General features: G+C 57.9%; 1 protein-coding gene across 5 annotated transcripts in view; it reads left to right on the top strand.

The window, feature by feature from the left end:
• Positions 1 to 25607, top strand: part of SYT7 (synaptotagmin 7) — a 66022-nt gene that overhangs the window by 19353 nt on the left and 21062 nt on the right. Inside the window, exons 2-7 of one of the 5 annotated variants that reach the window (XM_050756902.1) lie at positions 5673 to 5776; positions 10681 to 10760; positions 14843 to 14974; positions 15894 to 16118; positions 19567 to 19935; positions 23797 to 23919. In XM_050756902.1, coding sequence (XP_050612859.1) covers positions 5673 to 5776; positions 10681 to 10760; positions 14843 to 14974; positions 15894 to 16118; positions 19567 to 19935; positions 23797 to 23919 — 1033 coding nt within the window. The remainder of the gene's footprint in view (positions 1 to 5672; positions 5777 to 10680; positions 10761 to 14842; positions 14975 to 15893; positions 16119 to 19566; positions 19936 to 23796; positions 23920 to 25607) is intronic. The other 4 variants (XM_050756903.1, XM_050756905.1, XM_050756906.1 and 1 more) reach the window with 4 other exon arrangements.

Genomic DNA, 25607 nt, shown 5'->3' on the forward strand with positions numbered 1-25607 from the left:
ACACAGACCTTACCCTGCGATCTCCTTGGGGGGTGGCCTGGCCAGGGGCATAGGCTGTGCCCACAGGACACAGCAAAGCACACAGGACTCAGTCAGACCCTTCATCCTGAGCTGTAGTCAGCTGATATACCCACCACAGGCCTGGGCAGAGGGGCAGCAGCCTGCCCCAGCTCATACCTCACTCCCAAGACACGCCCCGCCCCAGCATTGGACCCAGGAGGTCTGGCTTTGCCTATCTCCTGGTTCACCCTGCCTCCCAGGTTTCCTGATGTTGCCTGTCTGCCCTTGTCTATGCTGTGCCTTACCCCCCGGGACCCAGGATGTCTCCTCTGCCCAAGGATAGGTTGTGGCACTCAGCCCTGTCAAAAGGCTGACTAGGGCTACAATATTTTCTTTCCCCCAGTGTTAATATGCTGACAGTAAGGGGACTTGAAACCATGTATGTCATCTGAGGAGGGGTTAGAGGGCTGGGGTGGCTTTGCCTGGAGAAGACTTGAAGGGGACGTTAGAACTGTCGGCAATGATTTGGAGGCCTGTCATGTGGTAGAGGCAGCCGGCTCGTTCCTGGCAGCTCTGGAGGGCAGGCTCAGGACCAGCAGGGAAGTTTCTAGGGAGACAGATTCAGTTCTGCAAGAGGCACAGCAGCCCTCCCTAACAGTGCCCATCCAGGAAGGACCTGCTTCCTGCCTTCTGCTCCCTGCGGAAGCTCCCTGTCACCAACAGGGCTGCCCATGGGCTTTGTGCATCCCTGGGGCCTGACTTCATGACTTTCAAGGTTCCTTCCAGCTGGAGACACAGTGACTCCATATGCAGGAAATGGTTCACTCTGGCTGGTAGGCAAGAACACGCTTGTACCCCTTGATGGCGACATCTCCCTTAGGATCTCCTTAGGATCTCCTTAGGATATCAGCATGCTGGCCGAGGACATCAAGTCACTTTTATTCACAACATCAGTGCAATTTGCAGTGGCAAGTGTTTGTTTCACCCTGCCTTTGAGGGCTGTCCGAGGGAGGCTGAAGGGTCTGGGGAATCTGTGGGGGCTGCACCAGCTGCCTGGAAGATGACAGCAGCCACCCACACTATAGGGGACCCTGGGGTCACTCATCCAGAGGAGTTCAACTTTCCTTAGCAACACAACCGCTTCTCCAAATGGAATTTTCTGCAAAAACTCAAGAGCACAGAAGGAAACAGTGCTACTGTGACTGAAGAGGGCTTGAGGGATCACAGCCTTATCGGCTCAGCCTCCACTCCCCAGAGCCCCAGAGAGACTCCAGGCAACCCTAGGGGTTCCAAAGAGTGCACCTTGAAAACTAACCATGTACCTCTGTAGTTGGTGTGATGTCAAAGCAACGAGTATAGAATCCGAGTCGGACTGCCTCAGTTCAAACCCTGGCTTTGAACTTGGACATGGTATTTGACCTCTCTGTTCCTCAGTTTCACCTCTGTAAAATGGGGATGACTCATAATGCTTATCTCTGTTGTCGTCGTGACTGCATGTGGAGCACCTGGAATACCTGGCTTGTCCTCTGAGGGGGAAGGGTCAGGGTCAGCTCTTCCCCAGATGAAAGCACTGATATCCAAGAGTCGAGTGTCTTGCCTGCCACACGGCCGGTTAGCAGCTGGACTAGGGTCTCAGCCTAGTTCTCTTAGACCCCAAGCCTAGGGCTCATTCTGCCATGCCCACAGAATGCTAATTGCTTAAGATGGGTGTTCTTTTGGGTTTCTGGGGGCCTTTCAGAGTGTGCCCACTGGACTCTGGGATTGATAGGCTTCTGTCCCTAGGGACTCTCTGACCTGCAGGTTGAGGATTGAGGATTAGTTTTTGAGAAGGATCCTGTTTGACAAAAAAAGGAGGGAGCTCCAGGAAGGTGACCCCTTAGAGAATTCCCTGTGGCAAAGAGGTATATGGGGGAGGGTGAAGTGTGGAGAGGGCACCAGAGCAGAGGAGCCTACCTGGAGTGTGGCCATGACCTCCAGCTGCTTCCTACTGTAGCTACCAGATCATGAGCTTGTGAAACACCCCTCTGATCCCATCCTTCCCCTGCTCAAAAGCCTACCATGGCTCCCGTGGTCTACAGAACAAAACAAGCCCCTCAGCTGGATAGACGAGCCCCTTCCCCATCAGGCCCTCCTTTCCTTCCAGGCTGGTCTCCCTGAATTCACTCCCCATACCCTAAGTCCGGCTCCTCAACAATGTGCCTAACACTTTTCCCACCTCCACACCTTTTCCTCTGCGTGGACTATCCTACTTTCGCCTCACTTCCATCTTCAGACTACGCCAAACACCACCTCCTCAGGGTGTCCTTCCCAGATAGCTCACTTGTCCCGCAAGATTGATAAAGTCCTCATTTGTGCTCCCAGGGCCCTTTGTTTATGCCTGAGATAAAACAAACACCAACAACCATACTAATGGTACCCATCCATTGAGTGCTAACAGCAACCCTGTGGGAGACACTGAGTGGTTAAGATACTTGTCCAAAGTCACACAGCTGTTAAGAGGTAGAGGTGTGGCTGGGCGCAGTGGCTCATGCCTGTAATCCCAGTACTTTCGGAGGCCGAGGCGGGTGGATCACCTGAGGTCAGGAGTTCAAGACCAGCCTGGCCAACGTGGTGAAATCCCTTATCTACTAAAAATACAAAAAATTAGCCGGACGTGGTGGCGGGTGCCTGTTATCCCAGCTATTCGGGAGGCTGAGGCAGGAGAATCGCTTGAACCCTGGAGGTGGAGGTTGCAGTGAGCTGAGATCACGCCATTGCACTCCAGCCTGGGTGAAAAGAGCAGAACTCCGTCTCAACAAAAAGAGGTGAGGTGGTACTCACACTTGGGTCTTTTTCTCACGTCTTTTGGAGTCTGGGGCCCGCTGGCTGGGTGTCCTGCGTTTGATGGTTCTAGAGCACCTAGCATGCTAGGAGATAACTTTTTTTTTTTTTTGAGACAGACTCTCGCTCTATTGCCCAGGCTGGAGTGCAGTGGGGCAATCTCAGCTCACTGCAAACTCTGCCTCCTGGGTTCACGCCATTCTCCTGCCTCAGCCTCCTGAGTAGCTGGGACTACAGGCGCCTGCCACAGTGCCCGGCTAATTTTTTTTTTTTAATTTTTATTTTTAGTAGATACGGGGTTTCACCGTGTTAGCCAGGATGGTCTTGATCTCCTGACCTCGTGATCCGCCCGCCTCGGCCTCCCAAAGTGCTGGGATCACAGGCGTGAGCTACCATGCCCAGCCGAGATAACTCAATTCTAACTTGTCTTCCCCATTGGAGTGGTAGTTCCTTGTGGGCAGGGCCTGTCCCCCCACAAACACATACCCTCATAATTTATGTGTGTGTGTGTGTGTGTGTGTGTGTGTGTGTGTGTATATATATATATATATATATATATATTTTTTTTTTTTTTTTTTTTTTTTTTTTGAGACAGAGTCTTGTTCTGTTGCCCAGGCTGGAGTGCTGTGGTGCAATCTGGGCTCACTAAAACCTCCGCCCCCCTCCAATCCCCATGGCAGAGTTCAAGCTAAGCGATTCTCATGCCTCAGCCTCCTAAGCAGCTGGGACTACAGGCACACATCACCACGCCCAGCTAATTTTTTGTATTTTTAGTAGAGATGGGGTTTCACCATGTTGGCCTCAAATTCCTGACCTTGAGTGATCTGCCTGCCTCTGGTTCCCAAAGTGCTGGGATTACAGGCATGAGCCACCACGCCCACTCATAATATATTCTTAATAGATAGTTGCCGAGGAAAGCTCAGCGTAAGAATGGAGTTTACTTTATTTCAAAGTGAGTTAAACAAAGGAAAGTGTGGGCTCACTTGCTTTTAGCCCACATAGCTCCCCTAGCCCTTCCAGTGGGGCTGGGCGGGTTCCATGGGGAGAGCTGGGAAACAGATCTCATGTCCAGAAGGCACCTTTGCCCATCCCTTCCCTGGAGGCCTGGCCATGGGCCGTGGGGCTGTGATGGAGTGCCCTGCGCCTATTCTCCCTCAGAAGCTTGGAGATCAGAGTCCTAGTTCTCCTATTTGACCTGAGAACTTTGACAAATGTGGCCCCTCCAGGCTTGCAGAGCTGTGCTCCTCAGCCCAGGAGAGGGAGGGGCAGGACCTTGGTGTCTGCAGGTTGTCCAGGTCAGAGCTTATGGGTGCCCTGGGCCCTGAGGTTGAAAGTGAACTGGGTGCAGGGGCTTCCGGGGGGTTGAGGCTGTAGACTTGGTACAGGAGGAGGCTGGATTTGCCTGGCAGGTGGACAGGTGGGAGCCTCACAAGGGTGGCCTTTCCCCACAGCTAGGAGGCTCAGGAAGTCAGGAAGGGAGAGGTGGGGCCCAAAGAGGGTTCTAGTAGAGCAGGTAGAGAAGGGACTGCCCAGGGTGCTGGAGTGGAGGAGGGAGGGAGCCCAGAGGCCCCTGAGAGTTGATGAGAGTCATCCCTGAGGGTGACTGCTGGGCCTTCCTCCACCAGGCTGCATGGCCAAGTAAGAGAGACTGGGAGAGGAAGAAAGGCAGAAGCTAAAACCGCAGGAACCAGGACCAGACAGATATCGTCAACTCTTAATTACTATGATCACTGGCACCAAAAAGCCCACGCAGGCTCCTCTGTAAATAAACAGCATCTCCTTGGCTTTAGGACGCATCCTAGCACACACAACAGATTTATAGCGCATGTGTGATCTATGCGGGTCTCCACTCACTGTCCCACATGAGAATTTTTCCTCCAGGCTTTTGCCTTCCTTTCATTTGGTTTGGGCTAATGTTTACAATCACCCGTGAGGAGGGTGGGGGAGGAGGTCTGATCTGCATTTACAGAGGAAGAAACTAAGTGCTTCTGTGACTGGTGGAAGCCACACAGCCTGGGAAGGGGTGGGATTCGGACAGAGGCCTGAGATTTTCCTCCCAGGACAGGTCTCATCTTTGGCAAGGGTGTCAAGGTTTCCACTCCTGAGGTTTATGGCCCCTTGGCCCTTGGGATGAGAGCATTTAGGAATTACAGATGGGCTGCAGCCATGATGTTGCGGGGGGGTGGGAGCTCGGGGGATAGGGATGTGCAGAGGCCAGTGGGTGGGCTTCCAGACCAAAGAAAGCTGGGCTAAAGGGGGCAACAGCTGGTCAGAGGGTTCCAGAGATTCCTTTGACTACACATATGGCTGGTGAATCTTGGGAAACAAGACGATCGGCTAGTGCCCATGAGGCAGATGCCCTCAAAGGGGCTGTCAGAGCTAATAAGGACCCTTTGGACAAATTTGACTGGAGTTTCGACTCAGAGTGTGTGTGTTGTCAGCGTAGCGACTGGAAGAGTGCTGTGTGAAAAGGCCATCCAGGAGCAGTGGCCTGTGGAGGGATTTGATGGACAGATGAAGTCTGGCTGAGCTGAGGAGCACATTTGGCCCTCCTTTGAGGGTTTCAAGTTTGGAGGATGGCACAGATCCCATGGACTCACACAGGGTCCATGCAGGGAGAGACAGAGAAAGATGCCAACTGGCACAGTTTCCCCATTTTACAGATGAGAAAACTGAGGCACACAGAAACTACCCAAGTTCATCAAGCAAGGCAGAACTGGGAGTAGAACCTGGGTTCAGAGCTCCCGGTGAAGGGGCCAGATGGAAGGGTAGGGTGGTTGTTCTGGAGGGCTCTGGGCTGAGGGAGGGTAGCCCTGGCCAATGAGGGTCTGACCTGTACCTGTCCTCCCCAGGGGCGCCCTCGCGCGACGTCCTGCTGGTCTCTGCCATCATCACCGTCAGCCTTAGCGTCACTGTCGTCCTCTGCGGCCTCTGCCACTGGTGTCAGCGCAAACTGGTGAGGCTCCTGAGGGCCCCTTGGAGGGCAGTGCCTGGCCCTGCACACTGCCCCCCTACAATTACAGGCTCGGGAATTTTCCTAAGGGTGCACACAGGTGACTCACCTGTCTACATAGTCAGGGGCACTTCCATAGAAATTCAGACCACATGCACACGCATGCATGCACACACACCCTGCGTTTACCAGAGTCTCGGCCCTATACTTCTGTGTATATGCCCAAAGCCATGTATTTAGGGACACATTCAGGGACAGACTTAGGACTCACAGGCATTCGCACGCGAGCAGCTACACACACACACACACACACACACACACACACACGCCCTGCCTTCCGCATAAAGCACCGCAGGCACACACGTGCAGACTGAGAATCGAGCCCCCAGTCTAAGCGCCGCGCCCCCTCCCCTCCGCCCGCTCCCCCAATGGGCGTAGCCGAGCCGGAGGCCAATGCGGTGGCGCCGCCCGCCCCACCCCCTGCACATCCATCCTGGCTCTCGGGTTTGTACAAGCACAAACGGCTCCTTTTCATTTTTAACAAGGGCTGGGGAATTAACGAGCAGGATTAGTCCATCAATAAGTAAAGAGACCATCAGGAGGGACATTCATCCCCCGAGGGCGCCGGTAGGGGGAGCGGGGCTGAGCCGCCCGCCCTGCATCGCGCCACCCCGCCCCGCCCCGCCCCGCCCGCAGCTCCCCGGGCTTCTGCTTCGCAAGACCCCGACTCCCGTCCCCCTTCCTGCCGCCCGGCCCAGAAGTGTGGTGGGGCTTTGGGGGCAGCAGGGGGCAGAGGAGCAACGGTGGGTCCAGGGTGTCCGAGGTGCGACGCCTTTGGCGGGGTGAGGTGAAAGAGGGTCACTGGCAAGCGCCCCCAATGGTGGGAGTGGGGGCAGGGCGCCACCTCTGGGAACCCCATTCTCTTCCTGCGCAGTCACAGAGGGGCCTTAAGGACAAGGGGGGAGCGCTGTGGCTGTGGGCACTGGGTGGGTAGAGGCTTCATGCCCCACTCCTCTGGAGGAAGAAAAGGGGCAGATACCCCTGGGAAAGGGTTTTGGGGTCTTGTGAGAGACCCATGGGAAAGACCGGAGAGGTCCCAGAACCCAACATGCCTCCTTCAAGAAAGGCAAACTCAGGGCTTGGGAGCATGCGCCTCCATCCTGGGTGTTGAACTTCAGGCAGCTCCGACCCCTGGGGAGGAGCCGTAGTGGAGGCCAGCTCTGCTTCCTGTGTGAGTGTGTGTGCATGTGTGCGAGTGTGTGCGTGACCCGGTCCCCCTCTGCCTGCAGGTGTGTGGAACTGGGCTGGCTGCCCTGCTTTGTTCCTGGGTCCCCTGTGTCTGCGTCTGTCTCAGAATTTCAGGAAAGGTGGTAGAGGAGGCTGGGCCATGTGCCTCTGTGTGTGAGTGTGCTCGGAGGCTGGGGGAGTGGCTGAGCGTAGCTGCAGCGCTGAGCATCTTGTTGCAGAGCCCCTTAGGCTGTCTTGCTGTCTGTCTGGATTTGAAGGCCAGGGAAGAAGGCTGGCTGCATGAGCAGGCGCTGCTGGCGACCTTGTGTGTGTGTTCCGTGTGGGGTCTGTGCTGAGTATGCTGACTTTGAGGGTATTGGTGCAGTGTGTGTGTGTGTGTCTGTCTCTCTGTGTCTGTGTGTCTGTTCACCCCTCAGCGGTGGGATGTGCATCAACTCATCAGATCCCTGTGTGAGCCAATGCTGGGGTCTGCCCCACCCTCGTGACCTCCTCTGCATATATGCTGCAGTGTGTGTGTGTGTGTGCGTGCAGTGAGAGGTGCCTTCCAGGACCTGGGTACAATTGAAACTGGTCTCTACCCCACCCCCATGCACCTCCAGTCAGGTGCAGGGCCTGGGGACAGGAGTTCAAAGGCGACAGCTTTTGCAGCAGATGGGGGCTGTCAGCACCAGAAGGACCTTGGGAGCTGAGAGATACAGATGCAGCCTCTTCCCTGGTCCCAGCCCCTCCCCTCAATCCCCAGCCAGGAGCCGTCCCAGGGTCCAGACCACAGGCTGTCCCTCTTGACTTGCTCTGGATAGAATGCTACTCTCCCCAGTCATCCAAGCCCTGCCACCCGCTCCCCTCTGCCTCAGGGGTTCCAGAAGCCAGGGAGCTCCTTGATCAGGCTGTCTCCTTGCTCCATGGAAGGGACTTTAAAATGCTGTCCCCTCCCCCAACACACACAGTTGTTGGGCTCTCCTTGCCTGCTTGTCCCCTCAGCAGCAGTGACGTGATACCCTGACAGCCCAGATCCCATTTCCAAACATTAATAACTTCCTTAATCTCCAGCTGGCTTTTTCCGGATCAGCCTGGCCACCCCTCCCTGAGAAGCGGGCTGGTGGTGTTGGGCTCCTTTGAAGCTGCCTAATGTCACCCGGACCCTGCCTGATTTCCTGTTAACTTGGGTTATCCCCCTGCCCTCCAAATCAAGTCCTGGCCTGGTTCCTGTCCCCCATAGCACCTTGGCTCCTGCTGTAGAGCAACAGTCGAAGCCAGAGGGGAAGGTTCTCGTAGTTGGGGAAGGAAAAGCGGCAGACAGAGGCTCCCAGAATGTCTGTGGGGGGGCGGCTCGGAAAGGGCTGACCCTGCCTTTCCTGGCCTTAGGAAAGGGGCAGTGGACCAGCCCTATGAGAGGGTGCTGGCCGGGGCAAGCTCTCTTGCCAAGCCAGAAAGAAGGAAGAGAAGAGTGAGGGGCGGCATGGGATGCCCTCAGCAGCCCCCCTCTTGCCCCACACTGCCTGTGTGCTGCAGAATAGTGGGGCGGGGCTCCTGCCTGAGGGTCCTGCTGAAGGGGGCCTGAGGTCACTGTGGCACAGCCTCGTCGGATCTTCCCAGTTGGAACTGGGAATTGAGATTTGGACCTCTGGGTAGTGATGGGAGGGATTGGAGAAGGAGCTGTGAGTGGCAGCTTTTGTGAACCCAGGGTGTCCGGCATCTCTGTATTTCAAGTCTTAAAGTTCTGACTTAGAGGCAGCTGCTGGGGGCCCAGACTCCAGGGTGGGCGGGGCCATAGAAGGGACACTGCCAGGTGATGATTTCTGAGAATTGCCTAGTACCAGGTTCCACACTAGGTACCAGAAACCCACAGCCTTGCTTCTGTGGGAGCATGTGCCAGGAGATAGGAGCTCAAGTAAGTAAACAGAAATGCCCATATCTGGCCGGGCGCGGTGGCTCAAGCCTGTAATCCCAGCACTTTGGGAGGCCGAGACCGGCGGATCACGAGGTCAGGAGATCGAGACCATCCTGGCTAACACAGTGAAACCCCGTCTCTACTAAAAAATACAAAAAACTAGCCGGGCGAAGTGGCGGGCGCCTGTAGTCCCAGCTACTCGGGAGGCTGAGGCTGGAGAATGGTGTGAACCCGGGAGGCGGAGCTTGCAGTGAGCTAAGATCCGGCCACTGCACTCCAGCCTGGGTGACAGAGCGAGACTCCGTCTCAAAAAAAAAAAAAAAAAGAAATGCCCATATCTGTGATGAGAGCCTGGAGGGATGAGGAGTCTTCCTCCTGAGGTTCACATGGCAACACCATTTCAGAAAGGAGGAAAGAGGCCAGAGAAGGGAAGGGACTTGGCTAGGACGATGGGGGAACATGCGGTATTGCTGGAGCCAAGCCTCAGGCAACCCTGAGGTGTAGGGCACTGCTAGTGGCATGAGGGAGCTTTGCTGCCAATCTCCCTAGATAGGCGGCTCCCGTGCCTGGGAAGGGGCTGCCCCTGGCGGGAGCATCAGGGAGCATGACCGTGACAGGGATCATGGCAGTGACAGCTCTTACTTTGCTTTAGAGATGATGGAATAATCGACTGTTGTGGCTGTGGTGCTGGTGCACATGACGGAGTGTTGGGAAGCATTTGCGTGCGCACGTGTGTGTGTGTGTGTGTGTGTGTGTGCGCGCGCGTGTGTGTGTGTACAGCCGGGGAGAGGTAGGCCAGTGCCCAGTGGGAGAATGGGCTGGGAGAGGCAGCCCCAACCCCCGCATAGCCCCTGTTCCCCCACTGCCCACATCAGCCATGGACCTGGACCTGGCCCAGGTCCGTGGCCCATGGGTGCGTGTGAGGACGCTTGGTGGCAGCCAGGAATGTTAATGGGGCTGGGCTCTGCATGAGCTAAATTTAGAAACCCAAACTGAGAAGGTGAATGGTGCTCACCTTCCCGGCAGCAGGCCCAGTTGCCACTGTGGCCACGGCCCTTCCTTTAGCTGGAGGACCTGGGGTGCCCACCCGCTGCCCTGCCCCCTCCCTCCTCCTGCTAGTGTGAGGGACTCTGGGAAGCAGGGGCCTAGGCTGCCTCCCCACAACTGCCTCTGAGTCAGTGGGCAGTCTGTCTTCCTAAGACTGCCTTCCTAAAACAGCCTTGCTCCTGCCTCACAGCCCCAGGGCACAAGGACCCCCAGAGAGCCCGACAGTGGTGGACACAGCCCCGAGCAGGACTGGGGACATGGCCTTCTCCCCGCCCCCACTGCTCACATCACTGGCCACTGCCAACCTTGCCCTGCAGGATGCCACCCCCACCATCTGGGGGTGATGACGTGGACAGTGTGACGTGGCCAGGCGCCTGAGAGCCGTCTGTCCATGGCAGAGGGAACTGTGTTTCTGGGAGCTAGGCCAGAGCCCCAGGAGATAGGCAGACAGGAGGGGCTAATCCCTGGGAGTCAGGGATGAGGTTCAGGTCGAGGCAGATGAGGCAGGTCCTAGAGCCCAATGGGGCCCAGGAGCTGCCAACCGGGGAGCAGGCATCCAGGGGATTGGCCCCCACCGCTGTGACATCCTCACACACTGGTCCTGGCCTTGTTGCCACAGCCCAACTCAGGTCTGTCTCCTTCCCCTCTGGGTCCCTGTTCTGGGGAGGTGGGGAGGGTACAGTCCTGTTCCCCAGGAGTGACCCCAGTGCTATCTCCACAGGGCAAACGCTACAAGAATTCCTTGGAGACGGTGGGCACGCCAGACTCAGGGCGTGGGCGCAGTGAGAAGAAGGCTATCAAGTAGGTGCCAGGCTGCCAGTTTGGGATGGGGCCACACAAGCAGCCCAGGTGGGAGGAGCCCCTTCTCTCCCTCAGCCCCACAGACCTGACCACACACTTTCGGTTCCCCCACACCCTGATGCCATGCTCTCTACACCCTCCACATGCCCCAACAACTCAGGGGCCCTGTCTTTTCTGCCTGTGCCCAAGCCCCTTGCAGTGTTCCGGAGTCCCTGGCCTCCGTTTCTGCTGCTGTCACCCCCAGCACTGTCTGCACCCACCTTAACCCTGGTTGCCGCTTTCCCATCCAACCTTCCTGTCACACACACTGTGCCCACCACCCACAGGCTTCCCTGGACCTCTAAGACCCTCTCATGGGGCCCCTGCTGCTAGGCCAGGGAGGCCCCTCCCTAGTAGACCCCAGGTTCTTTTCTCAGATTCTGCCAGTGTTTAAGGATGACCTGGAAGTGGGGAGGCAGACACGCCTTGTGGACCCCAGCTGGCCCCTGTGCTGGGCCACTCAGGGAGCAGAGCACTGGGGAGCAGTCCCTCCCTCCCCGTCACCCCCACCAGCCGCTGCGTGTGTGGCTGTCTCTGCCTTACCCCGATCTCCTTGTTCTGCTGTAGAGCCCTCTTCAAGGGGTCTGCCCTCCCACTGCAGACCATCTTAGCCAGCCCTCTGCTGAGGTCACTGGGAGACACCAAGAGAAGCCCCCCACCCACCTGGCTGGGGACTCAGGCCACCTGGGCTCTGGAAATGGAGGCTTTCGCTGGGGGGGAAGCCTCTGTGTCCACTGGTCAGTGGCCCCAGCCCCTTCCTCTCTGCTGAACCCAGAGGTCAAGGTAGGGGTGGTAGCCCTACATGTCAGCCTGGCCTGGACCAAGCCTCCCAGCCAAAGGGCTCTGCCTAGAAGCCGAATGCCCACAGCCCTCCCTACCCCCACTCTTCATCCCTCTGAAGGCCCAGCCACCCTCCCCTGCCCTCTGGCCCTTGCCCACTGCTGGTCTCCCTTGCCTTCCCCTGTGCATCTTTCCCCTTCCCTTCCCTTCCCTCTTTCTCCACCTTCTCTTCTCAACTCCCCGACCCTGCACCCCGCTCCCGAGGGCTCCCTTCCAGGCCTTCCTCTGCCCCATTTTGTTCATCTCTTGCACTGATCCTGTTTGGGGCCTTGGTAGAATCTGTGTGCATGTGTCTGAGGTGGGGCAAGAGGAGGGGTGGGCCAGGCTGAGGCTGGGGGATGGCAGGAGACTCAGGAGGAGGCTGCGGGAGCCTTTGAAGCTGGGTTGGTTGCGCAGGCTCCAGTCTTCAAAGCCAAGTGCTGGCAGGGCTCAGGGGCTCTTGCAGAGTGCAGGCCCGGGCTTTCTGAAGGCGAGAGAGCGCGTGGGGGAGCACGGCCAGCGCAGCACCTGTGCCTCCTCCAGGACAGGCCGTTTACAGCTGCGGGCCAGGGCTGGGGGCCTGTCTCTGCCAGGTGATCATAACCTTCCTGGATAGGGGTGCGTGTGGCAGGGCCTGGAGTCCTGGAAAGGGCCCACGAGAGGAGACAGGATTCCCAACCAGAGGGAGGGCAGGCAGCAGGCTGTGCCAGGCTGGGACCAGTGCCCATGAGGGCTCTCTAAGACAAGGTGAGGCAGCCACGGCCATCCAGCCTGCCTCTGTGTGGTCCTGCAGCTCCCGCACTCAATCCTAGCCTGCCCCTGATGCTGCTGAGTGGTCAGGCCCTCTGCCCCGAGGGAAGGAAGCCACCACGTGTGTCTACATGCACCTCAGCCTTTGCTTCTTTCCAGAAGAGAACAGAAAGGGCCCAAGTCAGTGGAGTCACAGGAGGGAGAGCCTCCTTCCTGCACAGCCCTCCACGGGCTTAGGACCCCCCACAAAGGATCGTCTTATCAAGGATTCTAGGAAACTGTGTTCTTTAGCAGTGCTTTCCAAACTGTGTTCCTCAGGGCCCTTGTGCCCCATAGATGAGTCATAGCTGTTCCATGAATCAAGGGTCTCATGGTCGACTAAGTTTGGGGAACACTGTACACTCTGTCTCCCTCTTGGCGATACTGATATTCATGGGCACATTAAAGGCTCTGAGAAGTCCTGCGGTAAAGGAATCAGTGTTTCCCAAATTTCTTTAATCAAAGATCCTTTTTTCCAGTACCACAGTGGAAAAACCTGAGGGACCCTGGAGCTCTTCAGAACACAGGGTGGGAGACAAGTCCGGCAGTGGTGGCTTTGGGTGGATTTTTTTTCTGGGACCTAGGGTTGGGTGGCCCTAGATTCTGGAGATCTGGAGGGAGTGGGAAAGGGAGGCTCCTACCTGCTCCATCTCTGTTATACCTGACACGGGGTGCCCCAGCCATGCCCTCGTGTGAGGCTCTGCTGGGAAGGGACATCTGTGGTGGGAAGGGGGTTTTTTGTCAAGGGGTTAGGTTCCCCTGGGGCCTGCCCTACCTCCTCCATACCCACCACTTACTGCCGCTGTGAGCTGGCTCTACGCTTTGGCTTTGAACCCTGTACACAGAGTCCCCTGTGAGACATTTCCAGGGTGTACTCTGGACAGAGAAATCTGTCTACACCAGGGATGCCCAACGCCACCATCTCATCTGGGCCTATGGTGGCAGCTCAGCCTCTCTCCATCTTTCTCACTTTTGTGCCTGAGTCTGAGGTTGAGAACCAAGGTCAAGGTCAAATTCTAAATGGAGGAAAAAGCAGGTCCCACAAGAACATGTTTGCTTGATCCTGGGGGGTGGTGTGTGCCCCCGATGGCACCCTTCCCCACACTGCCCCACCTTGGCTTTGGGGAGCGGCACAGCCTCAGTCCTCCCCAGGCCCACCCCAGTGCTCCTCTCGGGGCCTCTTCTCTAGAGGCATTCCCGTGCCTGAAACATGGCTGCCTTCCATAATAGTCACTGTCTCTATTCCCCTGTACTTCCAGCCCTGCTTCTTGGGGTCCCAGTGGCCTGATTAGCTGGTGGCACCCCTTGTCCTTGGCTCCCAGGGGTTCCAGGCTGTGCCCTCCACCGGCCAAGGCTTCTGCCACCCACCCCACCTGCAAGTCCCCACGTTCTCAGGAGAAGGTGGAGAGTCCGGGGTGAAGGTCCCTTCCAGACCCAGCAGCTCCACCTTGGAAAGGGATAGGGACCCAGGGAGGGGCTGCCCCAGCAGGCAGGCCAGGGACACACCCAGAGGACAGGTTCCCGCTACACAGGCCCCAGAACAAAGGACTGAAGGGTGCCCTGGTTACCTTAGTGACATCCTCAGCAAGGTCAGAGGCCTGGGAATGCTCCCCTTTCAGGGGGGTGGGGTGACCCAGCTGCCACATTTGCAAGGAGTAGAGATGGTCTCCAGTTCAGCTGAGATCCCCCAGTCTTAGGTTAAGGCTGCAGCCCCGCCTCACAGAGTAGAAGAGAGAGCAGAGGAAGCCAGGGAGCCCCTCAGGCCAGTAGGAGGAGGAGGTGAAAGATGGTTAAGGGGCTGGGCCTGCCCCAGGAGAGCCTCAGTGGAGAGAACATGGAAGAGGAGAGAACCTTGAGTTCTCCAGTACTAGAGCTTTTATTCTACAGTGAGAGAGTTGATAGTATAGCAGTTACAGCCAGTCTTCTCCTTTGACCGGCCAGGAAACTGAGGCCAGGAGAGGTAGGGCCTAGCAAGTTGGCACCTGGGCCTGATCTGCCTTTCAGCTCCATCTAGCCAGAAACCAGCACTCTCCTTCTCCCACTCCCCCTGCTCACCCCGGGCCTCGTCCCCAACCCTTCTCCCCCACGTCCCCGCCTCTCATCATTTTCTCTCTCCCACCAGCTTCCCAGGTGCGAGGCTCCGGTCTGCCGCCTGCCGCTTGCCTCCTTTCTGTGTGGCTTCCCGGCCCTCGGGTGCGTGCGTGTGTGCATGGGTATGCTTGCACATGTGTGCGTGTGTGTGCGTGTGCGCGTGTGTGCGAGGCACAGACTGTGGTGCCCGCCTGCCTTTCTTCCTCCCGCAGGAGCTGACCACGAAGCCCCGCCCCCTGTGTGCCCGGCCCCGGGGTCCTGGTCCCTTCTGCCCCTGCAGGACTTGCAGTTCTTGTTTCTTCTTGTATCTCCCTGTTTTCTCCCCTCTCTCTCTGCCCCTCCAGTGATCTAGACAGAGACTTTTGGAATAACAATGAGAGCACAGTGCAGCAGAAATGGAGCTCCTACCCTCCCAAGGAGTTTATTCTAAACATTTCACCCTACGCCCCTTATGGCGACCCACGACTGTCCCTCAAGTGAGTGACTTTACCTGGTTTGATCATATGTACCGAGTATCCGCGCACGCCCTCCTTCCCTCCTCCCGCCCCCACCCACCCCTGGCCCCCCTCACTCCCTCCTCTCGCTCCTGTCCCCCAACGTCCCCACCCATCCACCCCATGGGCAGGCCGACCATGGAGACGAGCAACCCCTCCTGCCCCCGCCCACCTGCCTGCCCGCTCCTGTCCCCTCCCCCAGGGCCAGCCTTGTAGGAGAGCCCCCTCGGCAGCCATACTTGGCCCCCCCAGCTGGTCCCGGGGCCCACCCCACCTTCTGTGCAGTCAGGATGGGGTTGCCCGTTTGGGTCCCGCCCCCTCGGTTGTGGTCGCTTCTTCCTCCCCGCTGTGTGCTGCCGTGGCTGCTCGGTGGTCGGTGGTCGGTGGTCGGTGGTTCGTGGCGGTGGTGGCGGTGATGGTGGTGGTGGTGGTGATGAACTCTGACTAACACGGCTTTCTCTTTCTCCCTGCCTTGGGGCCTCCTGGCCTGGACAGCCCGCTCTTCCTCCGTCGTTAACCCTTCGTTGTCCTGTGGGATAGAGTTGGAGGTGGCTGCCCTCCCCCAACCCCCGCCGCCCCTGCCCCAGGCGGTGGGGAGGGGCCCCCCCTCCGTTGTCGTGGTGCGTTGTTCTCCGACCCCCAGCCCGCCCGGTCCCCCTCTCTCCTCTCTGCAGGCTCCGCTGTTAACCCATTTGCAGTGCTGATGTCTCTCTCTCTCTCTCTGTCTGTCTCTTGTCCGTCTGTCTCTCTCCTCCTCCTCTCTCACTGTCTCTTTCTTCCTTTTATCTGTTGTTGTTTTTCTTCCTCTTCCACCCCCCCACCCCCACGTATGGCCCGCCCTCTCTCCCCCACCGCCACCCCCGGTGCCCCTCTGGCCTGGCTGCCTTGTGCATGCCTCCAGTGGCACCCTCCTGTCGGGCGCCAAAGTGGCCGCCGCGGCGGGGCTGGCGGTGGAGCGGGAAGGCCGGCTGGGGGAGAAGCCGGCGCCGGTGCCACCACCCGGAGAGGACGCCTTGAGAAGCGGCGGGGCTGCCCCCAGCGAGCCGGGCAGCAGTGGCAAGGCCGGGAGAGGCCGCTGGCGGACGGTGCAGAGCCACCTGGCCGCAGGGAAGCTCAACTTGTCCAAGTGAGTGATGGCGCCCCATGGCTGCCGGAGCCGTGAGCTCAGGCCTGCCCTGCCAGGGTGGACAGCGGGACCCCTGGCATGCCCGCTGCTGCCCCCAGAGGTGCCGTCCTCGGCCCCTGGCTCATTCCATCCCTTCATGAGACTCTCCCATCATCCTTGCCATTTGGCACGACGAACTCAGCCATACAGTGATGCATTTCAGCCTCTGGCTGATGCCCCATCAGTCCCTTCCTTTGCCAGTGACCAGGTCATTCCATTTTCTGCCCCCAGGGCACCTTCATTTCAGTTTCCAGGTCATCCCATCCTCTTTGATTGGCCGCCCCATCTCAGCCACCAGGTCATCCCTCCACGGGCAGCAGGCCTGTGGTTGTTCCATCTCATCCTGGGTATCTGGCCCACTCTCAACCTGACAGTCACCCATCAGCTCCCAGGCTTTCCCTCTTACTGCCAGCAGACGGCTGTAGACCCAGAAGTTGAGCCATTCCATTTTTGACCATGGGGTGACTCCACTGGCTGTCCCAGTCTTGCTCGAACCATACATCATCTGTTGTGGAAGCCACTCACGAGCAGCCACAGGCTGCCCCATCGGTTCATCCTCATCTCAGCCATCCCTGTTGGCTGTCCCAGTCTTGGTTACCGAGCTATCCCACCATTGGCTGTTGGGACCGTGTATTCCTGGAGGTTGGGTTGTCAAACCCCAGCTAGCTTCACTCGCCAGATGTCATGGGGTGTTCTAGACATCAGGCAGAAGGAGCTGTCCCCTCTGTAATAGCTGTCTGAGCTAGTCAAAGAGTCAGGCCCACTCTTGGCTGATGGACGTAGGATTGGCCCCTGTTTTCCACAGATAGTATATCCCCTCTCATGGGGCAGCTTTATTCTCATCTTGGCCTTTGGAAACTTCTGATTCCCCTCCGCAGAGCCCTTCTAGACCCTGAGTCCTTTGAGCTGTGACCAGTTTCCCTTGGGGTATAAATTCCATTTTCAGAAGTTGGAACTCCCAGCTAATGGAGCAGCCTCCCACTTAACAGGTCAACAGCCCTGCCCCTTTCTAGCTGTTGGGCCATCCTGTTGCCTCAACTGAGGGCCCTCCTGATTCTCTTCAGAAGATCTGTGGTTCCTGCTATTGGGAGCACTGAAGGCCACCGTACTGAGATCTCGTTCGCTAGTTGGCTTGAGTGCACACAAGCCAATTTCTCCCAACATCTGGCCTCAGGAGGGTCCCACAGGGAAGCCACACACCCCTTTAGAGAGCCTGGCCCAGTCCCCCACCCTCCCAGCCTGCCCCAGCCAGTCTCCAGGCCAGTTAGGCCTCCATGCCATCCTCTGGCTTCAGGCCTGGAGGAACCAATTTTAGTTTCCTGTGACTGAGAGGTTGTAAATTGGACTAATTTTGGATGTGATAGGAAACCAAAATGAGGTCACCAAGGAGGAGGAGGAGGCAGCTGCCAATGTGCCACCCTCCCTCTGCCTCCACCTGCCCCCAGGGAGCTGTGGGCCTACCTGGCCGGCCAGGCCTGGGCCTGCCCCTGGAGGTAGCCCTGATTTCAGGCCTGAGTCAGGCAAGGCTGCCACCCCTCCAAGACCCCAGCTAAAGCCATGTTTTGCTTTCTTCTCTCTCTCTTTCGCTCTCTCTTTACTATACTCTTTCTTTCTCTCTTTTACTCTCTTTCTTTCTCTCTCTCAGCCCACAGGGGTAGCCTAACTGTTGTCTTTTGGTTCCCAGGGTAGGCTCAGAGGGTGAGCAAAGCTGAGGTCTGGTTGCAGTGGTGAAAGTGGCTCCCAAGGGCTCTGGGGCCTCCTCCCTTGGGCAGCCCGGGAGATACTTGACTGCCCCATGGCCCTAGACCAGAGGTCAGCAAACTTACTCCCAGTAAAAGGCCACTTGGAAAATATTTAGGCTTTATTAGCCATATAGTCTCTTGCATAATGACTCAACCCTGCCATTGTGGAATGAAAGCAGCCAGAGACAGCATGTAAACTAATGCCAATGGCTTGGTTCCAGTAAAACTTTATTTACAGAGACAAGCAGCAGGCCAGATGTGGCCCACAGGCAATGACTTCCCAACCCCTCCCCAGGGCCATTGGATTGAGAGGTGGAGGGAAGGGACAGAGGAGGAGACGATTGGAACCCTGAAGTTCCAAGATGAGAAATGATTCACCCAAAGCTGCTCATTCAGCCCAGTCTCCAGCTCCGCTCTGGTGCCTGGGGGCAGCCTGGCTCTGGCCCTGCCTGTGGGATATGGTGAAATCTCCAGCCAGCGCATGAAGCAGACAGGTTCTTCAGGGGAGGCCAGGGACTTCGGACTCCAACCACTGGCATGGGGACCTTTTACCAATACAGCATTTTCAATACAGCCCAACCTCATTAGATCCTCATGGCAACTCTGTGACAGAGGAAGCTCGGGGATTATTTTGTTACTCCCATTTCGTAGATGAAGAAACTGAGGCCCAGAGAGATGGAGTCACTTTTCCAGAGTCCCATATTTAGTAAGTGGCAGAGGTGGGGTTCAAACCCAGGTCTCTATGAGGCTATACAGAATCTGACCAGCCATGTCCTAGTTCTCTGTCCTTGCCCCTCTTCCCAGTACACTTCAGAGATGCTGATGGGCCTGTGGGAGAGCACCCCCTTGCAAATGCATCAAAGACAGTCACCCTCTTCTCTGCTAGAACTGCGGTGAAGTGTCGGATGAGTGGATACTGGGCTCCCACCCTGTCTGCACTCTTTCCTTGGTCCAGTCCTCTGACTGGGAGATACTTCCAGGATCCCAGGAGAGGATGCTGGACCTTTGAAACAAAGAACCCTGGAAAGAGGGCAAAGACCCATGCCAGAGCCTGAATCCTAAGGAGGTGCTGGCCACAGGGCAGAGGTCTGCCGCTTCCTCACCTCTGCGGACAAAGTATAAGAACTGATGTCTTCCCCGGCCTCCCCAGGATTACTAGGCCAGCTCTGTGCTGGCCTGGATTTCTTCCTGTCTCCAAAGGATGGCAGTACTTAGAACACAGAGGCAGACTTTCCTCGTGTCCCCCAGCGAGACAGCGGGAGGAGCCACAGCAGCTCCCTCCACCCCTCCCACTTCAACATGACAGGCAGCCGCAGGGCCCAGGGGACCTGCCTTCACCACGCAGCCTTGGCAGCACTGGCAGCCCACTCAGACCAGCAGGGAGGTCGGCTTAGCCAGGAGGTATTCTGGCACTAGCTGAGCCAGGGCCAGAAGGTGGGCGGGCGGAGCCGACCTGGGGACTCAGGGTGGGTGCGAGGGCTTTGCAGCCTCCTGGGAGAGGCAGTGGCGGCGACGGCAGCGGCGACAGCTCCGATGGAGGCCTGGCGAGGTCCGACAGCGCGCACCCTGCACTGGGGCCTCCTAGTCCTGGCCCTCGGCTTCTTTCTCCTCCACTGTGATCCCTTCACCTGCTTCTCCTTTCTCTCCTCTCCTCCACCTGCCCCAAGTTTCGAGGACTCCACCCTGTCCACGGCCACTACCCTTGAGTCTATCCCCAGCTCCACGGGAGAGCCGAAATGCCAGCGACCCCGCACCCTGATGCGGCAGCAGAGCCTGCAGCAGCCGCTGAGCCAGCACCAGCGGGGCCGGCAGCCCAGCCAGCCCACCACCAGCCAGAGCCTGGGCCAGCTGCAGGCCCACATGGCCTCGGCGCCGGGCCCCAACCCCCGGGCCTATGGCCGGGGCCAGGCTCGGCAGGGCACCTCGGCCGGCTCCAAGTACCGGGCGGCGGGGGGCCGCAGCCGCTCCAACCCGGGCAGCTGGGACCACGTGGTGGGGCAGATTCGAAACCGAGGCTTGGACATGAAATCCTTCCTGTAAGTCCTCCCCTTGAGCGGGCCGGCCCCCACCTCCCCGACCCAGCCTCCTGCCCCCTAGATCTCCTTGGAAGCAGCTGGTTGTGTGTACCTCCCGGCCCTCCATCCCCTTGGCAGGGTGCCAAGCAGACTTGGCAGCCCCCTCCTTAGCCTCTTGTGGCTCATGCCTGAAGGCCACCATGGAAGGATTCTGAGCCACCTCCCTACGAGGACCCCTGCCTTTAGGGAAGTTCCCCCCTAAAAGTTAGGTGGAGACACTGGACAATGCCCTGAGATACATCTCTTCTCCCCAGCTAGTCCCAGGCTGCTCTTGGCCTCCCAGCCGGTCTTCCTTCACTCCTGCAACCTCTCTCCTCCCTGCTCTGCTCCCAAACCCATCCCTTTTACTCATCTCCAGCCCTGCCTCCTCCCCTTCAATTTACTTCTCCCCTGTAACCCGACTCTGCTAGCCTTCCTGGCCCACACCCCTCCCTCCCTCCCTCTCACTTCCTCTATCCCTGTCCCTGCCACCAGCCCTCCCCCATCTCTCTGACCTTCTGTAGCCACCTGTCCTCTAGCTCCCGCCCTGACTTCCCAAGTCTCCTTCCTCCAGTAATGACCCATCCCCTGAGGACAAATCTGAGATGTTGCCCCAAAGCTTTAGAAAAGGTTGTTTCTAAATGGAGCTTTCTTTCAAGCATACAGGTCTAAGAAGTAACAACACACCATCAGTGTCTAACCTTAACCATTCCCTCCAGCCATTCGCCCACCCCCTGCTCTCCCTGGAGGGGCCCCACCCAGGAAGCCCCTTCCCCAGCATCCCTCTGGACATCTGCCCCCCACTCTCAGAGCCTAAGACAGGTCTGGGCTGCCATCCCCAACATCACCTCCCTCCTCTGCCCTAACATGAGCTTCCTTCCAGGCCCTGGGGATTTTTCCCATCGCCCAGGTCTTCCCTGGGAGCACTTTTCACGGAGCAGGAGACCAGCACACTAAGCCTGGGAGAGGAGAAAGGGAGGAGGAAAGGGAAGCATTGGCAAGATATAGGGATTCTGAAGGCCAGCAAGTTCCTCGGAGCGTCCTGTCTCTCCTCTGAGACCTCAGCCAGGGCTTCCTGGGCAGGTGGGAGCGCTGTCCTGGGCGAGACACCCCATCCGAAGAGGCCCTGCCATGCCAGCTTCCCATACCTGTGCGAGTGGCCCATGGCCAGCAAGACATGCTGCCCGCGACTCTCCTTGGCAAATCAGGACACCCTGTTCTCTGGGGCTCTACCCCACTCAAGGACCTTCAGGAATCTAACTGGACGCCTGCACAAGACGAGATGCCCAGAAAAGCCTCCTGTCTTCCAGGTGGCGGTTTGTTTTGGGACAGAGGCTTGAACAGGACTGAGAGGCTTCCGGGCGCCTGCACGCCCCTGCTGCTCCCCACCTCAGACTGTCTCGTCACAGCTGTCACCCCACTTCCTGTTCCAGCAGCCATCAGACTGGGCCAGGGGCCTGCCAGGAACCTGGGTACCATCTCTTCCCTGCCTGCTGCCTTCTCAGCGAACCGGGATTGGTCCAGCATCGCACATGCAAAAGCATCCTCTGTCCCTGCTCTGCATCCCAGGCCAAGTCTCACGTTCCCCTAGTCGCTGGCAACCTCCAGAGCTCACATCAAGGGTCGGCCAACTTTTCCTAGAAAGGTCCAGATAATAATTTAGGCTTTGCAAGACGCATGTGATCTCCATCACACATTCTTTTTTTCTTTAAAACAACCATGTGAAAATGTAAAAACCACTCTTAGCTCGTGGGCCGTACTTTGCCCCCTGCCTTACAATTTAGCTGCCCTGCTTCTGAGGCTCTTTTCTTGCCCAAACGCTGGTGGCTCCAGTAGAGAAGCAGGTGGCAAGGGTTGTCCTGGCCCCCCGTGATCCCACCTACGCCTTGCAGGGAGGGCAGCAGCCCTCTGCTTGATGGTCGTGACTCCCCTAACACTGCCAGCTTCTCCCTCCACTCTCCAGCCCCTGCCCCTCATCCTAAGCCTCGCGGCCTGCAGAGCTGGAGAGAGTGACGAATCAGGAATTTATGCAGAGGAGCTGTTCTGTTTTTAAGAAGAGAAAAAGGAGTATCTGAAAAACGCATTAACCGGGGAAAAAACATGTTGTTTTCACTGAGTTTGCCTTCCCCCAGCACAACTAGCTCCCGAGCAGCCAAATGGAATTTTACCAACTCTGAAACAGTACCGGTGGGCAGAAAACAAAGAAAACGAGGATTTGTCCTGAGGGAGGGGGTAGAGTTTTTTTTCCCGAAAGTTAGATCCCAGCACAAGGGTCAGCCTGGAGTAACTGTGCCCAGGACCAAAGATGCAAAGACAGGGAGGGGCACAGCAGCCACTTAGCTCCCTCCGTTCGCTGAGACCCCAGAGGTAATGTCCCATTTTCCAAGACCCTCGTGCCCTCGCCCCTCACCTCAGAGGCTGTTTCTCACCTGTTTGTTCCCTTTTTGACAACCGCTCTGAGAAGTTAGAGCAAGCTCTTCCTCTGTAAACCTCGCCTCCCTTCACATTGAAGTGGTAGACATCCTGACCCAGCGTCCTCTCCCTTCCAGAATATTCCATCAGCCCTACTGTCTTCCCTTTGGCCCTTCTTGAGACGTGCTTTCCTGCCTGGCCTGTCCGAGAACCCCTCCCTCTCCTTTTGTTCTGATGAGAGGCCCCACGATGGAGGAGCTCCACAAAGCACCCAGAAAACGCTCACGGACTCTGATGGCCTATGGGGACAGCAGGGTCACCACTGATGCTCCCTTTCCCCCCCCCCCCGGCAAATGCGGGTAACCTCGCAAAGACCCTGGCAAGTTGCCCAGTGGTTCTCTGAGAATGCCCCTACTAACGGTGTCACACCTGGCCTCATACAGCTGCCACATGTCCACTCCAAGAGAGTCTCGCCCTCTTGCCTACCCCCCGCCTGTTCAGCCTTGACTGTGCTCCCTCAAAGTGCGCTCTCTCACTGCAGGCACAGGCTCCCTGCAGTCCTGCCAAAACTTCTCCAGACCTTGCCAAGTTCCCGCACTTTCTTGCCGCCTTGGCTTGTGGTGCCTTCTGGACCTCTTCTCCAATGAAAGGCCCTTGACCTGGACTCAGCGGTGGTGCTCTTTCCCTGGATCTCCAGCAAGGAGGACACAGGAGACAGCCACTGTGGCCGAGTTGCCATATACCACAAAGGACTTTCATTCTCCTCTGATGGGCTTGTTTATCGAGGAGCCTAGGGGAGGTAGCTCCTTAGACCCTGCCTGGCTTCAAGGACATCTGGTTGACCGTGACACAGCATTGTCTATGAAGGGCTTCCATAAGGACAGGGTGCAGTACCCATTGGATTTTGAAACTTTCTAAGCCTGCGTGGTGCCGGTGCAGAATACTGACGGAGCCCCTCCCTCTTCTCCCAGTGGCCCAGATGGTCAGAGCGAGTCCAGCTGGGCATGCATTAGCCTTTGAAAATCTGTGGGGTCCCAGGGCCTATGCTCCATTCCCCCCACCCTACCCCCTGTGTTCCCTTGGGACTGTCCCAGCCATAGGCCACCTCTGCAGGCCTCTGCCCAGCCCCTTGCAGTTTAGCTCTGGAGAATCTTGCTCTTGGCTCGGGCCAGTGGAGTCTCAGGCCATAGTCACCTCCCCTCCCTCCCTGCCTCCACTCTCCCCACTCTATCCTGCAACTGTTGACAGTGCTGAAGTTTGCTTTCTTTCCTGCAGGGCCAGTTTCTTACACTTTTTTCTTCTCTCTCTTTGTCTCTGTCTCTCTCTCTCTCTTTCTCTCTCTCTCTCTCTCTCTCTCTCTCCTTCCCCCCTGCCCCTGCCCACGGGGCCTCCTCGTTTCACCCTGGCCGGTGGGCTGCCCACCCCGGGCAGGGAAGGCCGGATGGTGGTGCTATCCTTGGTCTTAGGGCTTTCGGAACAGGATGACTTTGCCAATATCCCTGACCTGCAAAACCCAGGAACCCAGCAGAACCAGAACGCTCAGGGGGACAAGAGGTACGAGCACAGGCGAGGGCCTGCGGCGGCGGCGGCAGAGAAGGAGGCGCGGAGAGGCCGCCTGCCTCGACCGGCCCCGGCTGCTGGATGAGGTGGTGGTGCCTTCAGCGGATGCTGGAGCGGGAGGACGAGCCCCCTCCCCAGCCGGTGCCCTCACACACAGCCACCTTGGTGGTGTCCCTGGGGTCTGAGGCCACTTGTGGCCATCCTGGGACCATTCTGGATCAGGCCTGCTCTCCGGCATGCTTGCCCCAGCCCGGAGCAAGCGCAGCCTTTTCTGCCCCATCTTCCTGCTTGGCTCCTCTCTGCTGCCCTCCATCTTTCATCTCTGTCCCCACCCCAACCGGAAATCCCTGTTTCTCTGGTGGTTGGTGGGCGGGGGGGATGTTAGGGAAGGGGCGCCAGCCTGTTCTCCCTCATCCCCACCCCCTCAACCTCCCTCTTGCCTGGAGGTCCTGTTGGGCTGCTTGGCTGATGGAAGAAGAGCCCATGGTGGGAGGGTCTGGGGCATGGGAGAGACCTGGTGACCAGAAATAACCAGAAGGTTCTCCCCTGAGCCGGGGCACCAGGAGAGAGCTGGGGAGGGCCCGGAGCAGTCAAGGCAGCCATCCTGAGCAAGGGTGAGGCCTGGCTTTGTTGGGCTCCCTGTCACTGCGGCTGGCCTCGGGACCCTATGGAGACCGGGCATAGCCTGTGTGGCCACAGCACAGGCCAAGCAGGAGCCTGGGCATTTAAACTGCCACAGCCTCAGCTATCAGGAATTCAGGAAAGCATCTCCTACTGTCCCCGTCTCAGGAGGGGCGGGGCGCTGCTCACGGGCAAGGGGTAGGGTGGGAGGTCCCAGGGTTCAGGCAACATCCCACAGCTGGGCCAGTGGATGCCTGACCTTAGGTTGGGTTGACCACACCTGTGGTTTCCAGGATGAATTAGCCTTTGGGAATCATGGGAGGAGGGCTTCTCACCTTGATCGGGTCTGCTTCCCATCAGACCAAAGGCCTGCAAGACAGCGTGTGGCCTGGCAGCCAAGACATCTGCCTTCCAGCTCTGGTTCTGCCAGAGCCTCATTCTGCAGCCCTGGGCAAGTCACAGCCCCTCTCTGGGTTCTCTGCTCACTTATCTGTCCAGTGAAGGATTGGACAGGGTAACCTCTAAGGAATGGCCCCTCAGGCTCAGATATGCTAAGCTTTTCATGAGGGAAACGGGCCTTTAGGCTGGGGCATGTGTCCTGTGAGCTGGGCAGGGACTGTTTGGACAGGCCATCCTGAGGCTCTTGAGAGGCCCCAGGGGCCAGAAGGGACTGTCCCAGGCTGCTGCCCTGGGCTTGTGGGCTAGGGAGGGTGGATAGACTGAGAGGCAAGATGGCTGGCTTGCCTGTCCCTCTGGTGGTTCCTGGAGACCATCCCTCCCAGTTTCTTCCCATCCTGAGTCCACAGTTGCATGGTCTGTGGTGGGCAAGGCTGGAAGTCCCCAGAGAGTGGGGCCAGGTCTTTCACTGAGTGGCACAAATGGTGTCAGGCCCTGAGCCCATGTGCAGGGGTACCAGAGGAGTGGAGCCTGCCACCCCTGACCCACCTAGGCACTACTACAGCAGCTGTGACTTCCTGAGCCAGGGTCTCAAAGCTAGGCTGCAGGGCAGTCAGAGGGCCACTGGGAGTGCCAGGAGCCAGGGGCGAGAAGACATAGGGGGT

This window comes from Macaca thibetana, chromosome 14 (genome assembly GCF_024542745.1).
Source record: "Macaca thibetana thibetana isolate TM-01 chromosome 14, ASM2454274v1, whole genome shotgun sequence".
Lineage (NCBI taxonomy): Eukaryota > Metazoa > Chordata > Mammalia > Primates > Cercopithecidae > Macaca > Macaca thibetana.